The sequence below is a fragment of the Heloderma suspectum genome, chromosome 1, assembly GCF_057233095.1.
Source record: "Heloderma suspectum isolate Gila_16-S chromosome 1, 16-S_ref, whole genome shotgun sequence".
In the NCBI taxonomy this organism is placed as follows: domain Eukaryota; kingdom Metazoa; phylum Chordata; class Lepidosauria; order Squamata; family Helodermatidae; genus Heloderma; species Heloderma suspectum.
In genome coordinates this window covers 6,416,583-6,433,078 of record NC_139458.1, presented here as the reverse complement: position 1 = coordinate 6,433,078, position 16,496 = coordinate 6,416,583, and the positions used below count along the sequence as shown (strand labels likewise).

The 16,496-nt window shown below is 49.0% G+C and overlaps 1 protein-coding gene across 7 annotated transcripts in view; it reads left to right on the top strand.

Annotated features, from left to right (window-relative positions):
• The window catches only part of MAP4K5 (mitogen-activated protein kinase kinase kinase kinase 5), a 111,536-nt gene that overhangs the window by 76,967 nt on the left and 18,073 nt on the right, over nt 1-16,496 (top strand). For 5 of the 7 annotated variants that reach the window (XM_084834331.1, XM_084834371.1, XM_084834361.1 and 2 more), the window contains 9 exons: nt 824-940; nt 2,641-2,719; nt 4,037-4,095; nt 5,205-5,272; nt 10,294-10,338; nt 12,340-12,382; nt 13,045-13,255; nt 14,302-14,399; nt 16,078-16,119. In XM_084834331.1, the coding sequence (XP_084690457.1) occupies nt 824-940; nt 2,641-2,719; nt 4,037-4,095; nt 5,205-5,272; nt 10,294-10,338; nt 12,340-12,382; nt 13,045-13,255; nt 14,302-14,399; nt 16,078-16,119 (762 nt within the window). The remainder of the gene's footprint in view (nt 1-823; nt 941-2,640; nt 2,720-4,036; nt 4,096-5,204; nt 5,273-10,293; nt 10,339-12,339; nt 12,383-13,044; nt 13,256-14,301; nt 14,400-16,077; nt 16,120-16,496) is intronic. The other 2 variants (XM_084834341.1, XM_084834322.1) reach the window with 1 other exon arrangement.

Below are 16,496 nucleotides of genomic sequence, written 5' to 3'. Positions count from 1 at the left end.
GGGGCTCTTGGGGCCACCACACAAGGCTTGGTGGGTTTTGCATCCTTGGTTTAGATGATTGTGAACAAGCTGCTGCATTGAGCCTTGACTTTGCATGCTCCCCCTCCTCTTTCACACATGAGGAGACTGATAGCCTCTGCAGTTCTCCACTATATCTGAACTCAGGGCCAAACTACGCATTCCTTTAAAGACATACCTAGCAGCTACATCTTTTTTCTTCTAACGTAAATGCAAGAGGCTACGTCTGGATAGAGACCCCGATGTGAGAGGTAGGGTCTTTATCCCTTTGCTCCCTCCTGTGATCCTGATCCAGATTGGGCCATTAAAACAAATGGTCCATTTTTGGGGCAATATAAATTGTAGGTGTGCCCCCCCCCCCCCCGTCCACTTAAGGAACAGCACTTGTTTCCAGAACATCGGAAATAGAAGGCGTGGATACCATTGAACTATCCATTGTATGGAAGCTGGCTATCATTCAAATGGGGGCAAATAGAATTCCTGGCCTTAGGGGAGTAGTTGATGCCTTGGTAATGCCCTTGTGAAGTTCAGTACGTAGCCTAATATTAAGGGGCTTGGACGGTGTTTAATTTCTTCTAACTCTGGCTTCTAAAGGTTCCCAGACCACAATTTAGAAGCCACTGTGCTGGTCTGAATGAACTGTTTGTGTGGGGGTGGGCTGTGCTGAGCATGGAATGGTGTCTCCACGAGCCTTAGGTCATGGTGAGCCTTGCCCAGCAGAAAAGCTGGTCTCTCTCTGTCCCTGTTTCTGTGTACAGTTCTGAAAGCCTGGAACCTGTGGACTTATTTGTAACTTTGCTTGTAGCATAGCTTTGTCGGGCAGCCTGGTCTTTCTCGTTCTCTGGCCATTGAACTATTGGACAAGGTGAACAATCCCGATAACCACGCCCATTACAGCGAGGCGGATGATGACGATTTTGAGGTGAGATTCTCCCCTGGCAGTCTCCTCATCTTGGGCTTAGTTCTCATTGAAGTGGCGAACCTGTGTGTCAGTTGGACTTCTTCATCCTGTAAGCAGAAGGCAGGCACTGATATGAGGGAATGCAGCCTCATAAAAAAAACATGCCTACACCTAGGAAGCAGGTGTGTCAGGAGGAAGGCTAGGCTTAGAACCTTTCTCCTGGGTAGATTGTTTGTGTGTGTGGAGGGAATATCTTGTGTGGAGGAGCAGTCATAATCCTCTCCTTCAGCCTAAAGTGGTATTTATAGCCCATGGTTAGCTTTACCACCTTATTGAGGTCCAGACCTTGATGCATAACGCCTGACTGTTTAAGGTATTTGCCTGATTTTTTGCTTGCTGATAAAATGATTTGATACCTTAGTTCAGCCTTCCCCAGCCTGGGCTCCTCCAGCTATGTTGGGCTAAAACTTCCAGCATTGCCCCACTGGCTGGGGGGTGCTGGGAGTTGCAGTCCAACATAGGTGGGGGAGCCCAGGCTGGGGAAGGCTGCCTTAGTTTTAGGCTTCAGATAGGCCAAACATCTACCTCAACCAGGTAAAACACCACTAGAGCACCTTTGGGAGTTTCAACATTTTTCTTTCACGTGGCAAAAATAGGTCAGCTGGATGGGGATACATTTTGTCTTGTGCCTGTTCTGCAAATTCAGCATTTTGGACAGGGAAAGCAGTGAAATTTGTAACTCTGTGGAGGAGACCTCTGAGGGCCTTTCCAGATCTCACTCACCCCACCCCCACTGCGCAACCCACAGCCTGGGTTCTTGTGCTAGCTCAGCCCCACATAATGGGGATTGTGTAACATTGCTGCTGGGGCAGGGGACACTCTTGCTTAGGAGCAAGTGGATCAGGGGAGGCCTGCACGCTACGTTTGTGGAGTGGGAGAACACAGCAAAGAACAAAACAAACATTAAAAATGGAGAAGAAGAAAATAACTGAAATTAAGTCTATGAAACAGAGGCCCTTTGTTGTAAGGCGAAGTGATAGCCTGGGGGGGGGGGGTGTCTGTGTCTCACATACACATGCATATGCACCCAAATACCTTTAAAAGGTTAAGAGAGCTCTCCTGTACTTGAGCACTATTGTGGGGAATGTTCAGCCTCTAAAGGAGTAAATGGAACAAAAATTCAATTTACACACCATAGTAAAAAGCACTGTTGGTTTTCAGTAGAAATTTCAGTTCATGTTATTTGATGACGATCATCATCATCATGAGCTGTCAGTGTACACAGCACTTCACTGTATAAGGGTGGGGTGGGTGACCCTACCAACAAAAAATCCAACCACAGGCTCCTGCCCCAAGGAGCCTACAAAATATGTAGTATAAAATATGATCATGGGGAGACTTGGTAGAGGCAAGGATAGCAAAGGATGAATGTGAGCGAATGCAGTTATGTGAACTTCCTCTTTCTTGCAAAACATTTTAAAGGGCATTACTTCAAGCCTTTTTAACATTTATTTTATAAATAAAATCTAAATAAAATAAAACCAGGGACAACAACAGGCTCTGTGAAAATACATACAGACCAGATGTCAGGAAAGGCATTCCCAGCTGGGAAAACATGTGGATGCTGAAGCGGGTTGGCTAGCAGTATCTTGCATTTACCTTGCATGGGGATAGATCTTGGGTTTCACAGACGCTGATGTCTCCCTTTCTGACTCCTACAGCCTCACCCTGTTATTCGCCACACCATTCGCTCCACCAACCGGAATGTTAGAGCAGAAAGGACAGCATCTGAAATAAACTGTGAGTTTCTTGTATATTTTTTAAAGAAATTATCTTTCACCTAGTTAAGAGCCAAGTAAAGCATTTAAAGTCATCCTCTGAATGATAGAGTAAAATCGTTTAACCTTCTTCACTGACCTGAGAAAACCTCCCAGAATGGTTCCTTGGACTGCCTCTGGAGTACCTTGGGAGGAGCTAGGCAGGTAGGTGCTAACTCTGCCTCTCGACTTGTGCTGGAGTTGCACGCATTTCCTCAGTCATTCTGGGCTTTCCAGAAGGTTTTGTGCTGTGGCTTGCACATCCACAGCCTCAGCTGAAACCTAGAACGGGGTAGGCAACTTTTGTGGCTTGGGGGGCTGCATTGTTGTGTGTGTGTGTGTGTGTGTGTCCAGATCCCGTGGGGGGGCTCACCCCTGCTGCTGCTGAATTTGCTGCCAAAATTTGGCAGTTTTGCTTTAAAATAGAGCATGTGAGAAGCATGTGCTTTGCTGGAAAGCAAAATTGTGCTCCTGGGAGGTTTCCGGAAACACAATTCCACTTCCGAGAAGCTCCCCATGCGCCTTGCTTTAAAGCAAAATCACTGTTTTTTGCCGCTACCACGGCCTATTCAGAAGTGGCAGGGGGGAGGCATACAAAGTCGTGTGTGTGTCCGTCCCGCAGGCCATGTGTTGTCCACTCCTGAGCTAGAAGAATAGCCACCTGCTTTGGATTCCCATAACACGGATGCATGGTTTGTTGAATCAGAACAAAGAACCACCTCCATGGAAAATGTTCCATAAAGTAGGGGCAGCCTTGCTGTGTGTCTTGGCTAACTGCCCACAATAATCTCAGATTATATTGTCTCCAAAGGAAATGTGTCTTTCATGTTTTCGGAGGAGCTGACTATTAAAATCCTTTTTTCGTTCCTTCACCCGCTTGTCTTATGTATCTTAAAGTGTGTTGTTGCAGATTAAAGAGCTGGTCTTTTATATTACTTTAATCAGACAGCCTTGTTGTTAGTTTCCCTCAGTTTCTTTTTTATTTTTTAATGTGGATTGTTCTCTTTGTGTATAACGCGAGAAGGAGACACTCTGGAATCGCGAACCACGTGACTGGCGGTGATTTGAGGGAGAGGGTCTTGAAGCAAAAATGGATACTCTCATTTTACAGGCATATTAAAATGTAGCACTGTTTAACAGTCTGAATAGATATGAGTTTGCAGTAGGTTCCTCTAAACTGCTTATAGTAATAAATTGGAGTGTTTGACCTCGACAGAGGACATGATAGAGAGAATGTTTTAAAATCTACTTTGGAACAATGTAAAGTTCATTTAAAGTTGCAAATGTTCATGTTTTACAGTCGACAAGTTGCAATTTGAACCACCTTTAAGGAAAGAGACAGAAGCCCGGGATGAAATGGTATTATTAATATAGTATTAGTATTATCTAAAGTATTTTTATGCCGCTCTTCAGCCCCCAAAAGGCTTACAATCAATCAGTAAAATAAGACAGTCTTACCTGCAGGTTTACAATCAAAAAAGACATAACACAAGCAAAAGATATGGGGAGGGAAAAGGGAAACATTGGATTTTCAGTAGGGCTGGTGAAATGGCCCTGCTTTGCCTCTTCTCTCCTGGGGCGGAGGAATCCCAATGGAGCAAGGCCCTGATGTCCCCTTGGCCTGCCACCCTTCACGCACTTTGATTATAACTGTGGTGGCTCTTCGAGTTTATGCTTTGATTCTAGTAAGTAATGTACCCTAATAAGATTCAGTAGAGTCAAAGAAAGGCAGCAGAGATGGTGCTAGGATTTATTAGATAACAGTTGTTTTTTTTAGTGGTTTTTAATCCACAAATTTGTTAACATTTCTATCTTGGCTTCAAAACAACCCCGTGAGGCAGGGCGCTGGTCCTCCCATTTTTTCAGATGAGGAGTTGAGTTGAACACTTGGTGCCTTCAAGATGGAGGTTTGAACCCAGATGTCCCAGCCCCCAAGTCCAGCATGCTTTCCACACTGGAGAGGCTTCTAGAACTAGAGATGGCTTACAGTGATGTGGGGTGAGAGCCCTACTGGGTCCACACCAAACATACTCAGATCCTGGAATAAGCTGATTTCAGATTGCCAAAACGCTGGGTGGAGAAGAGAGGAGGATCTAGAATCCATTCCACAGTTGCGCCTGAGCTCCAGTTGGAGGTCTTGTTGCTGAAATGTGTGGGCATCCACCACATCTAGGCGTTTGAGGCAAGCGCTGATGACATCATCAACCTCCCATGACAGCAGTGCCCTCTGGGCATGCGAGGGTGAGACATGGCCCGGCCTGGGGAGGTTCTCCAGGCTGTGTTAGGCCTTGCCTCACTTGCATTTTCCAGACCAGAACTACGCTGGTCCTATGTCTAATCCAGAAATTACTCTGTCTCAACGGGAACTGTGGAATTAGGCCTGCATTCCAACTGCAGAAGAGTTTGATGCTTTGGGTGATTGTCTGACACCCTTGAAGGTGTTCAGCTGAAGTTTTATGCCTCCGCAGGTGGTAGCAGGAGGCGCGCACTTTGCGTCACACTGGAGTCCTTTCGTTGACGGCGGAAGTTGTGCCAAGTAAGTATTTATGTGGACCCATCCTGAATAAACAACTCTTGTGTTTCAAGGTAACCACCCATTTGGGAGGGAAGGGGGGGGGAAGCAACCAAGTCAGACCTTTGAGGCTTTAGACCAGGGGTGTAGAACCTCAGGTCTGGAGGCCAAATCCAGCCCACCTGGGGTTCCAATCTGGCCCTGCGGGGTTCCTGAGGTAGTCATACCTCCTTCCCCTGCTCCCCCCGCTTGCCAGTCATTGGGTGGTTCCGTGGGTTTTGCATTCTAAAAGGTTGAAATGCCTCTCAGTTACTGCCAGTAAGAGCTTTAAACTAAAATACGCTGCTGTTTTTGGCTCTGCCCCTTTGCCTTTGGCCTCCCCCCCCCCGGAATGTGGCCCCCGAGAACCTCTTTGAAATGGAATTTGGCCCCCAGGCAGAAAGAAGCTAAAGACTTCTGCTTCAGACCATCCTGTCTTGAACAAGTGCTGCAGAGCTGACATGTCCAGCATAGTTTGCGGGCATGCTGGGATGTGGGTGAGCGGAATATGTTCTCCCTGAAGCTGGTAGCATGGCAGAGGGACCCTTTGACCCTATTGCTCGACTTGCCCGTAGGCCCGCTGTGAGGCCAGCGTGAGCAGCGGCAACCCTTGCTGCAAACTGGCAGCCAAGCCGCTCCAGTCGCAGGGCAGCCCAACGGTGGCTTTGCTGCTGGGCCCGTTTCTGGAAAGCTTCTCTCATTCTGTGTCTCCTCGTGCTCTGAGGGTTATGTAGAGAGCACCCCTTGTTTATTTTTTATTTTATTTTATGTAAAGTATTTTTATCCTGCTGCTCAGCCTAAAAGGCCTTCAGAGCAGCTTGCATTCAGTCAGTAAAAACAAGACGGCTCCTGCCCACAGGCTTACCATCAAGAAAGGCACGACACGCAAGGAAAAGGGATGGGAAGGGAAGAGGAAAAAGTTCAGACATCTTTCAGGAGGGCTGGTGGAATGGCCCTGCTTCCCCTCTCATCTCTCCCTGTGCAGCCTGCTGGAATGGCTGCATGGCTGCTTGCTAGAGCTGTGGCTGCTACCTGCACATCGCCAAACCAGGGCTCCTTGTAAGGGTGCCTCTGTCAATGTGAGGTGGTAGGATTGGGGCGCCGTTACGTGTGGCTGCAGTACCAGGGGGAGTAATGTGGCAAGATCCACTGGGAGGTTCTGCTGCACAAGCCCCGTCTCAGTGTGGATTGAGCCCCTCTGTTAATTGTGGGGAGTGGGTGCATTTTCTGCCGCAGATGTGATTAATGCCTTTGCTTCTGAGTGTCTAGCTCATGCATCGGAGCCTATAGTACAGCTGGTCACTTTATTGAAGCTCTTTATTGCCTTTCTGATGTGCTTTTTTGGACATCTGTATGGACATCTACATGCAGCAGGAACTTGAAATCCCTCAGAACACTCTGGCCCTGCAAAAACAATCCAAGGCGTTTGTGGCATTGCATTCCGGTGTTTCTCTGCAGCTTCAAGGGCCGGCCCAGAAAGTGTGGTGTGGTGTTTTTCTTAATATTTGCACGCTGGGATTTCCAGGATCCCACGGGCTACAGTGAAGAGCCTTTGAGGACCACAAGTCAGTCGTCCCAGAATGTGAGCAGAAAATTCATAGCGGTGTGAGGGAAGCAGCCCATCCCAGCGAAATAACTTTTGCCTTAAAAGGCCTCCAGTCTGGCTTCCTGGGCCTTGCAACACAACCTGTGTAGCCCCAGATGCTTTTTCTGAATGAGCTCTTCCTGCTCTCCATCGTCCAGCCCGTCGTTGGTGCTGTCGTTGTTTCTTCATTATTATTCATAAAGCACCACTAGTATACAGTGGTACTTTATACCAGCCAGATGTGTTGGACTACAACTCCCGTCGTCCCCAGCCTGCATGGCCACTGTCTGGGGATGGTGGGAGATATAGTTCAGTGCATCTGGAGGGCTCCAGGTTAGGGAAGGCAGCTCTACACAGTTGCGGGGGTTGGGAAGCAGGTTCCTGCCACAAGGAGTTTACAATTTAAATTTTGACCATGAGGGAGACAACAAAAGGAAGATGGAAAAGGCTGGGGTAGGAAGGAGGTAAGAAGGGATAAATAGGATCCTCCATACTTTGACTTGTTTTCATTTGCAGTGAAAGAGAGGGGGTTAAGCCAAAGACTTTGGAGTCGGGGACGGACGGACAATAATGTGGGTGGATTGATCTGCATTCTGTTTCCTCAGTGTCTCTTCTTGGGTTGTAAATATTTCTGATGCTTTTGTAGGTCTGGACAGCTTTCTCCTGACTAGCACAAGAGATTTTGCCTTTCTCCCTCTTCCCCCACCCCCTTTTCTTTGCTTTGTGTTTCTGTTGTGCTTTTCTTTGTGGCCAAAGTTGCAAAGCCTTGCTTACGTACGGCCTGGCGTGTTCTGCAATGCCTTCCCAGACTGGGCAGCTAATAAGGAAGGCACACGCAGGAAATGTGGGCTTCTGGTGCTCTTAGTGGCTTTGGCTGCAGTGGAGGATCGCTTGGGCACAGTTGCCATTGAGAGAGGTATGGAGGAGCCGAAGGCTGGCTTCTAACGCATCAGTCACCTGCGCTGTTGAAGTGAGGGATGTGACGGCCCCAAATGCCTGACGAGAGCGAGTGTATCTGCCACTCCCTTGGAGATCACATTCTGCTCGGCAGCATAAACAGGAAATGCTTGGGTTTGGGGAGGCCTGGAATCCATGCTAATGTCACCACCATACAGAAAGAAAGGAGTTGCTTGAGCTGTGGCTTCTGGGCTGCTTTCCGTGCTCTCGGACTCAGCCAGAAATAACACATTACTGATTTATGGCCTACGTCAGGGGTCAGCTCTGTGTGAAAGGGCCATAGCGCCAGCCAAGCTTCTGCCAGAAGGAGGTTTGCGTTGAATCTGGGTAAACTTGCATGCAAGCATCTCGCTCTCTCTCTCTGTCTCTGTCTCTCTTTCTCGGACTGAGCCCCTTGTGCAATCTCAGATTCAGTGCTCTCCAAATCTTTTCAGTGTTGAACATATGAAGCTGCCCTATAATGAGTCAGTCCCTTGATCCTTCTAGCCTAGTACCATTTTATTATATTTATGTTATTTTATGTATTTATTAAAACATTTATAAATGGCAAAATACAGATTTTTTTTTAAAAAACCTCAAATCAAAACAATCAAATTAAGAACAGTGCAAGCCATCTTTAAAACATCCAGAGAGCAGTGTAAAATGGTTTTAAACCCGTCAAAAGCTAGCCTAAACAAAGCAGTCTTTATGACCCACCTAAAGGTAGGCAGAGATGGGGCCTCTCTGACCTGCTTAGGGAGGGAGTTCCATAATCAGGGTGCTGTCCCAGAAAAGGCCTCATTTCCTGTCCCCACCAACCTAATCTCTCTTGGTGGTGGGACATCCAGCAGAGCCCCTGAGGAAGATTGTACATTATAGGCAGGTTTCCATGGGCGGGGGCATTTTTTCAGATCTCCTGGCCTCAAGCCATTTAGGGCTTTCTGGGCAAGAGCTCCATCCCCATGACTCTTACTCATTGTCTGACCTGGGCCAGTATCCAGAAATGCTGTGGTCCTGGGAGAGCCTAGAGCACTTTGGGATCATTCTAAGTTGGTGGAGAAACAGCATAGACCTAAATGCAAGTGGTCTTAAGCAGTTTACATTAAAGTTCTTTCGTTTTTGCACTTCAGTGCAAAAGTAATCCAGGAATGTGGCTGTGGGGGGAGACGGGAGTGCTTAGTCAGCTTATCATTCATTTCTTAAATCGTAACAAATCATTTCCATATAACTGTTCAGGGCAGAGAGTTCTTTGCAGCAATGTGCTTTTGGGATAGCCCTTCATTTCCTCCTGCCATCGCAGCACCCAGTTTGAGAAGGGTCTATGCACCGTGCAATTGCCTGTCAGCAGTGAGTGCCTGTACGAGGCGTGCTAGCTCGTTTCTTAAGGCCTGGAACCCATTTCCGCAGTGCCTGGGCTGGCTCCGAGCTCCCAGGGTGGGGGCAGGCAGGGGGATAAATAAATGGCAAAACATGTTGATTCCACAACACTTCTTTCCCCCCCTCTGTCAGCAGTTACATGCGCTGTGCCTTGTAATCTTATTGGGGAGGCAGGGAGAAATGGGGCTGTAACACCTCTTGTAATCATCTTTCCTCCTAAGCTGGGATTGCTGACCCACCTGCCCAGCCAGCAACCTGGAAAACTGCCCATGACACCAGAAATGGCAGCCAAATTGTAGCTCATGTCCCTGTCTCCAGCGCTTTTAATAGCCAAGTTCTGCCTCTCCTTGAGCTCTGCTCCTTAGTTCAGATGAGCGGATTACAGCAGGCTTTCTCCATCCTCCCTTGTCAGCGTGCAGGGTCACTCCCGTGATTTCCCAGCTTTGCAGGTGTGTAGTTCCACAGACACACGCGCGCACACACACTCCCACCCTGTCTCTCTACCTGCCTTGAGAATGTTGCACTGGTGGATAACTGAAGCATTATCCGTCCTTAAAATCTCCTAAAAAAAGCTGGGGCAGAATTAAGGGGCGGACGTTGCATAGCGAGCAAGTGAATGATCTGCAGCAGTCCAGGCGATCCGCGCGCTCTCCGCCTCTGCCCCCGTCCCACCCCAACCTGCAGTGTGGGAGCATGAAGATCCTGGGCCTAACTTGCGGGGCTTTTGTAAGGGAGACTTTGAAAATATGTGTGAGGCCCTTTCCTTTCAATGCGAACTATTGATGATGATGCAGAGGCAGGCGCCTTCTTCAACCTGGCACCCTCCAGATGTGTCGCACCACAGCGCCAGTGGCTACACAGCTGGGGTTATGGCGGACGTAGAGTGGCACATGCGGAGACGCCAGGCTGAGGGAGGCTGAGGCAGAGAACCTCCGACCCATGGGGGGCGCGCCACCGGTTATTTCTTCCCCCCATCACTGTGGGACTGGACAGAATTCTGGTGTCTTGACAGCGGCGCCTCCTCGGGCAGAGAAACGGATGCTCTTTGACCATCCCACCCAGCCTGGATGTTTTTCTTCATTTTTAATTTTATAAACATTTTATCTAGGGGACTTCTTACCAAATTTGGTGACGGCCACGAAGACGCTGAGGAGTGAGTGACTTCTTCTTGAGCTTTGACTGTCTTTCTTCTTTGCTGTCTAATAACAAAATTACCTTTTCTTTTAAGAAATGATCATGTGACCCTTGGGTTCATCACCCCAAAGGGGCTTGTGTTTCTTCCCAGTAGAGAGCCCAAGCCCAGAGCGGTCCTACTGGGCACCCTGTAAGCACAGTCGCCTTGCCCTTCTCATGCCCAGACGTACAGCACAGAGATACGCGGAGGAGCCTTTGGCTCTGGCAAGGAAGCTTTGGTGTCTTTCCCACTCCTACCCCCCTGCTCTGCAATGTCTGTGCAGCATCCCCTAAGATTCCATGCACAGTTCTTCAGTGTCTATCACGTTACACAAGGGCACAGCGCCATCTGCAAAGCCATTCATACACTGCCCCAGAGCTTGGGCTGCTTCAGATGGCTTTTATTTTTAATTACCATCTGGCAGAATAATTCTGGAAAATGGAGGCATGGCCAGACTAGAGTAAATGGAGGATGTGTATACTTTGTGCTTTGATTTTTTAATTTTTTTTATCAAAATCTGCACTAAATTAATTTCAGTCCAGCCCTATGCAGATGTCTGAGGCTGTGTCAGAATTGTGCTCCCCCGCCCAATCCCACAAAATCGGAATCTATCAATCACACGGTTGGAGACTAGCACATATTGGGCTCTGTCAACTCGCCACAAAGCCTTGAAAGATGGTGGACTCCCTTTCTTTGGAGACTTCTAAGCAAAGGCAGCATGGCCACCCACCTGGAGTGCTGTAGCGGTGGATTTCCTGCATTGTCAGCAGGTTGGACTGGATCAAGGGTGGGCAACTTGTGGTCTTCCAGATGTTTTGCCCTACAACTCCCGTGATCCCTTGCCATTGGCTAGGGCTGATGGGAGCTGTAGGCCAAAACATCTTGAGGCGACAAATTGCCCACCTCTAGACTAAGTGCCCTTTGAGGGCCTTCTAACTCTGTGATTGTACATGTGTAAGCCCCTATGGAAACGTGGCAGGCCGACGCACAGATTGGGGAGGTGTGCTCAAACCTGATCCCATCCCCATACAGTGGCCCCAAATGTCTGCATAGGGCTTTCTGTGCTAATGAAAACCTTGAATAAATCAAGCAAATCTGTCTGCTTTGCATAATTTCTTCAGCTACTGTTAATTGGGCAAAGACATTGATTCTCCATCCCCTGAGATCTTAGCCACCAAGCCCTCTGTCTTCGGAGAGGCATTGCTCACATTCTCGTCCAAGTGTATTTCCATAGCCATTTTTATTTATTTATTATTAAATTTATTAATCGCCCATCTGGCTGGTCACCCAGCCACTCTGGGCGATGTACAACATACAATAAAAACAGTTTAAAACAATAAAATTCTACAATAAAAACATTTTCTAAAATACCCTAACCCACCCCAAATGCCTGCCTGAACAGCCACGTTTTTAATGCACGACGGAAGCTCATTAAAGAGGGGGCATGACGGAGTTCCCTAGGGAGGGAGTTCCACAGAGTGGGGGCCACCACAGAAAAGGCCCTCTCCCTCGTCCCCACCAGTCTAGCTGTCCTGGCCATAAGGGCCATAAGAGCCAGGCGTCCACTTTCGCCTTTCCCTGCTGAACGTTGTGCCCCATTGCCACCTTCTGGGCTTCTCCTGTGCCTTCCCAGGCTCTTGCTGCCCAGGGCGCCCTGCCAGGCCGTTGGATGTGCACTTGAGAGGCCATCCCATCTTTGGCGGCTTGCTGGAGGAGGCAGAAATGCAGCATTTTCTGGTGTGTGACAAACAGAAGTGCTGTCTTCCGCCATGTTTTTTTATCCTTCTAATTTTCTTTGCTTAGGTGGCTCCTTTTAAGTTACCTTTTGGAACAAGAGACTTTGATTAAAAAGAACAGCCAAGTAAAACAACTAACCAAATGCTCTTTGAAATTCTTGTGAGAAAGAATGACCTCTGCATGTGTGCACATCACTAGGTTGGAAATAAGATCTTTTTTGTTGGATATGTCTTTTTCTTTTAGGTCAACGCTGAAACGGGTAGGACCCCCTCCTCTACCTCCAAAGGTGAGTCGGCATGGTGCCTGAAAGATGTGTCAGTGGAGTCACACTTGGCCCTGTTAAGGAAACTTCTTGGGACTCCTTTTGATTGCCAGCTGTGCAGAAATGGTGGATTATTATTTTTTTAAGAGACAGCCTCCGCAGCTTCCATCCCTCTTCCATCCTTCCATCTGCTGGGGGGGGGGGGGGCTGTGAGTTGTGGTCCAACACATCTGGAGGGCACCAGGTTGGGGAAGGCTGTTCTACGTTCTCTGCCTACTTCTACAGCCTTACCAATTCCTCCTTCCCAAGGCTGCCTTTCCCCAGCTGGGTAGCTCCCCACGCGTGTGCTGCTGTGCCAGCCAGCTGCTAGATCTCACTGTACGTGGGGGAGGGCAGTGCTGTGTGGTGGCAGCTGCACACTCCCTCTCCAGGCTGGAGCACGCAAAGCATGTGTGTTGGGCGGGGCGGGGTGGGGGGGAGGGAGAGACTGGCTTGCCCAGAGAGAGGGGCAGCCCAGTGGTGGCTGAGCGGGAAGAGAGGCTGTGTCAGAGCAAACGGAGCAGCAAAGGGGGCAGTGCTGGGATGTCGGAGGAAGAAGCTGGGCCTGACACTGGCTGTGGGGGGACCGTTGGGGAATGGCGCTCCGCTCGAAAGGCGTGTGCCACCTCTTTCTGTTCCTACTCCAGCCTCGGCTTGGCATTTATCAGGAGGAAAGCCTCGCTGACGATGAGAAGTCTCAGACGATCAAATACTGCCCTGACCCTCACAGTCCAGCCCCGCCGGCTCATCGGAGGCAAAGCATCCCGGTGTGTGGACCTCAGATGGAGCTTTCTCCGGTTGGCATGACCAGCAGCAGCAGCAGCCCTGGCTTGCTCACAGCCAGATACGGCGACCTGGGTAAAACGCCATTGCTACTGGCGCTGTGATCAGCTCCGCCGCTTTGGGCGGCAGGCAAAAGGGCTTTTGGGGCCATAGCTCACTGCTATGCACTGTCACCGCAGGTCTAAGGCTGCAGTGGAAGTGTCGGAGGAAACCTCTGAAGGCGGTGACGCGCTGAATTAAAACTCGCCCCCTTCATGCTCTGCTACAGCTGTGCCAGGGATGTGCTGCAGGAAGGGAGATGGGAGGCATCCCAAGGCACTCGGGGCCTCTTCACTGCACCCCACAGGGTTTGTTCTTTGGACCAGAGTGTGCAGAAGAAGGAGTCGAGTTTTAATTGAGAGGGGTGGAGGGGGGGGCTGTTGTGTAAGCCAGTGTGCCGCTCACCAGTCAAAGCAGACAGGCTGTTCACAACACAGCGCTGTCTAAAATCATGGCGCTGAGCAAGAGTGACTTTCCCCAAGCCAGCCGGCCAGCCCGCTTCAGCACAGAAGCTAGATTCTCATGTTCTCTGCATTAGAGCACCTCTCTGAAATTTTGCAAGTTCAGCATTGAGCTGGTTGCAAATTAATTAATAGCCAAGTTGTGTCTCTTAGTAGTTGTTGTTGTGTGATCCTTATAAAGTGCCTAACATGTTCTAAGCACCTTACAGATATTGAAAAATAAAGGCAGGCCCTGCCCACAGGCTCACAGTCTAATAGACACGACACAAAAGGAAAAAGGAACGGGGAGGGAAGAGGAAAACAAGCATGGGAGCAGCTGCTCCTGCCCTGCCTGATGGATGTGGCCAGGCCGGTCTCCCTCTCACCATGACATTCCTCCAGGGAGGCAGCGGGAGGCAACCTCGCGTGTCTAATGGCAGAGGCCAGGGAGTGCCTCCCTTCAGCTCTGCAGTCCCAGGGCCACTGTCACGTGGAGCCGAGGGTTCTTTCTGGCGGGGAGGAGGGGGTAAGCAAGCTTGAACCAACCTAGTACCTCTCTCTCTGTCCTGCCCCCGCCCCCTGGATTAACACATTTTTCCTTCATGTACTGTTTACATCCATTTAAATTGCTTGCTTCTTTAGGCAACGGAGACAATGTGCCAAAACTCCTCGAGGAAAATGCCGATGGGTTGGGCCACGTGCCGCAGCTGCCACGGAAAAAGGACAAGCGGGAATTTCCGGTGGGTGGGGTTTTTTGCATTTTGTTCCGTGATGTAGCCAGATGGTCAGAATCTGTGATTGCCTGGTTGCTTACCCAGGTGGGGACCTCTACACCTAAAGAGTACTCCTGTCCATGGCTTGCAGGACAACCATTGTAGACCAGCTGCATCGGTCTGCAGCTCCCATCATCTTTGGTCAGCATGCTGCTAGCAGGAATGATGGGAGTTGTAGGGTGCCTGGTTGGGGAAGGACCACTGCCAAGAAAGCCCTTTCCTTTGGCATTGCAGCCCCCCTGGTAAAGGCCTCAGCAGACGATCTTGGCACATGGGCAGACTAGCATAGAAAGGGTGCTTCTGCAAGTATTTGGGTCCCAAGGCTGAAGCTCAAATATTTTGGCCACCTAATGCGAAGAGAAAACTCTCTGGAAAAGACCCTGATGCTGGGAAAGACTGAAGGCAAAAGGAGAAGTGGACGGCAGAGGATGAGATGGCCAGATAGCATCACCGATGCAATGAATATGAACTTGAGCACGCTCCAGGAGATTGTGCAGGACAGGAAGGCCTAGCGTGCTATGGTCCATGGGGTCACGAAGAGTCGGACACGACTGAACAACAACAGCAACAACAACCAGCACCTTCAGTGGGGTCTGGAGGGAAATAGCCAGTGACGCTCTTCCAGAACTGGTGTAATATGCATAAACCTGACTGTACCAGCAAAAATGTATATGTAGCTAAGGAGTACCCTGAGTATGCAAAAGCTGCTAAGTTTTTTTTGTGGGTGGCCTCATTTTACTTCCAAACTGATAGGCTCCAAGGCCCACCAGGGAATGATAGAAACAAAAAATACAAAATGGTGATATGTCACCAGCAGTGAGTTCCTTGGTTCCCATCCTCAGCCCTCACTCCATGCTAGGGTCCGATCTTGGGGACCCTGCTCCAGTTGATGAAATGAGCCACGTGATCAGTGACAGTCCCACAGCGGAGAAATAGTGTGGAGAGCCCCAGATCTTTCACTCAGTGCTTCTTTCAGAGGTTTCCAACCTTAAGAATGATGTGCGTGATGAGATGCTTGGGAGAGGCGTAAACTCTGTTAACTATGGAATGGGCCTCTCGCTCGAGGGGCTGCTGTGTCTGAGCATGCCTCCAGTGATGCTGTCAGGGAGGCCCTAGGGCAGCCCGAGTCCTTTGTGGCATTTTTGAGTTCATTGTGGAAGTCCAGAAATTTTTGCCTGAAAGTAATTTGAACATCCCAGGTGCCCCTGAATCCTGAAAAAAAAAGCACCCAGTCTGTTTTGCAAGAGATCACTGACAAGTTTAATGATTACAGCAGTCCTATAAACATGTGCTTGTGATATATTTGGGTCCACATCCAGTCAGCATCTACTAGTATCTTGGCATCTCTCACTCTTACCTTGACGCTGGACTGCAAGTGACCATTCTCAACATTCTGTACCGTTCTAACAGAACAGGAGAGATGTTGATCATGTGCCAGGACTTGGGGATATGTACCAGAATGTGTAGGTAACAAGGATAGAGCAGCCTGATCCACTTGTGACAACTATACATTCATGCCACTTTCTAAGCAACCCTAGAATATTTTATATTTTGACCCCTTCCTTTTAAGGCTTCATTCCCAAGAAGTAAACGTAATTGACCTGTTTTAATTGACCTATGTGAAACTGTTTTCTTTTGTCCACAGAGGCCAGCAATTAATGGCCTGCCCCCAACGCCAAAGGTGCTGGTAAGAGATCTTTTTGATTGTGAAGAGCAATACCAAACACGTTGAAATGGCCTTGCCCTTATAATGATAACTTGCTTAGCTCCAAGAGCAAGGGATTAAATACTGGACCATTTGCAGCCTTTCTCCCCTAATGCAACCAGTTCATTTTGCCTCTTGCTTTTGATCCAAGCCCCCATCTCTGTTCCTTCTAATAAAGATTGGGGTTTTCAGTGGGATCTGTGCCAGTGCCTCTCCTTTACTAACTAGCTGGGAAGCAGGGTAATTTTTAAACTGAAAGTTAAGAGAGCCTGGTCCCCACCCGGAAGTCCTGAATAGAAAAGCCCCATCTCTTAATCCCAGAGGTAGGCATGGGTGGCCTGTGGCTATGCAGTGGAATG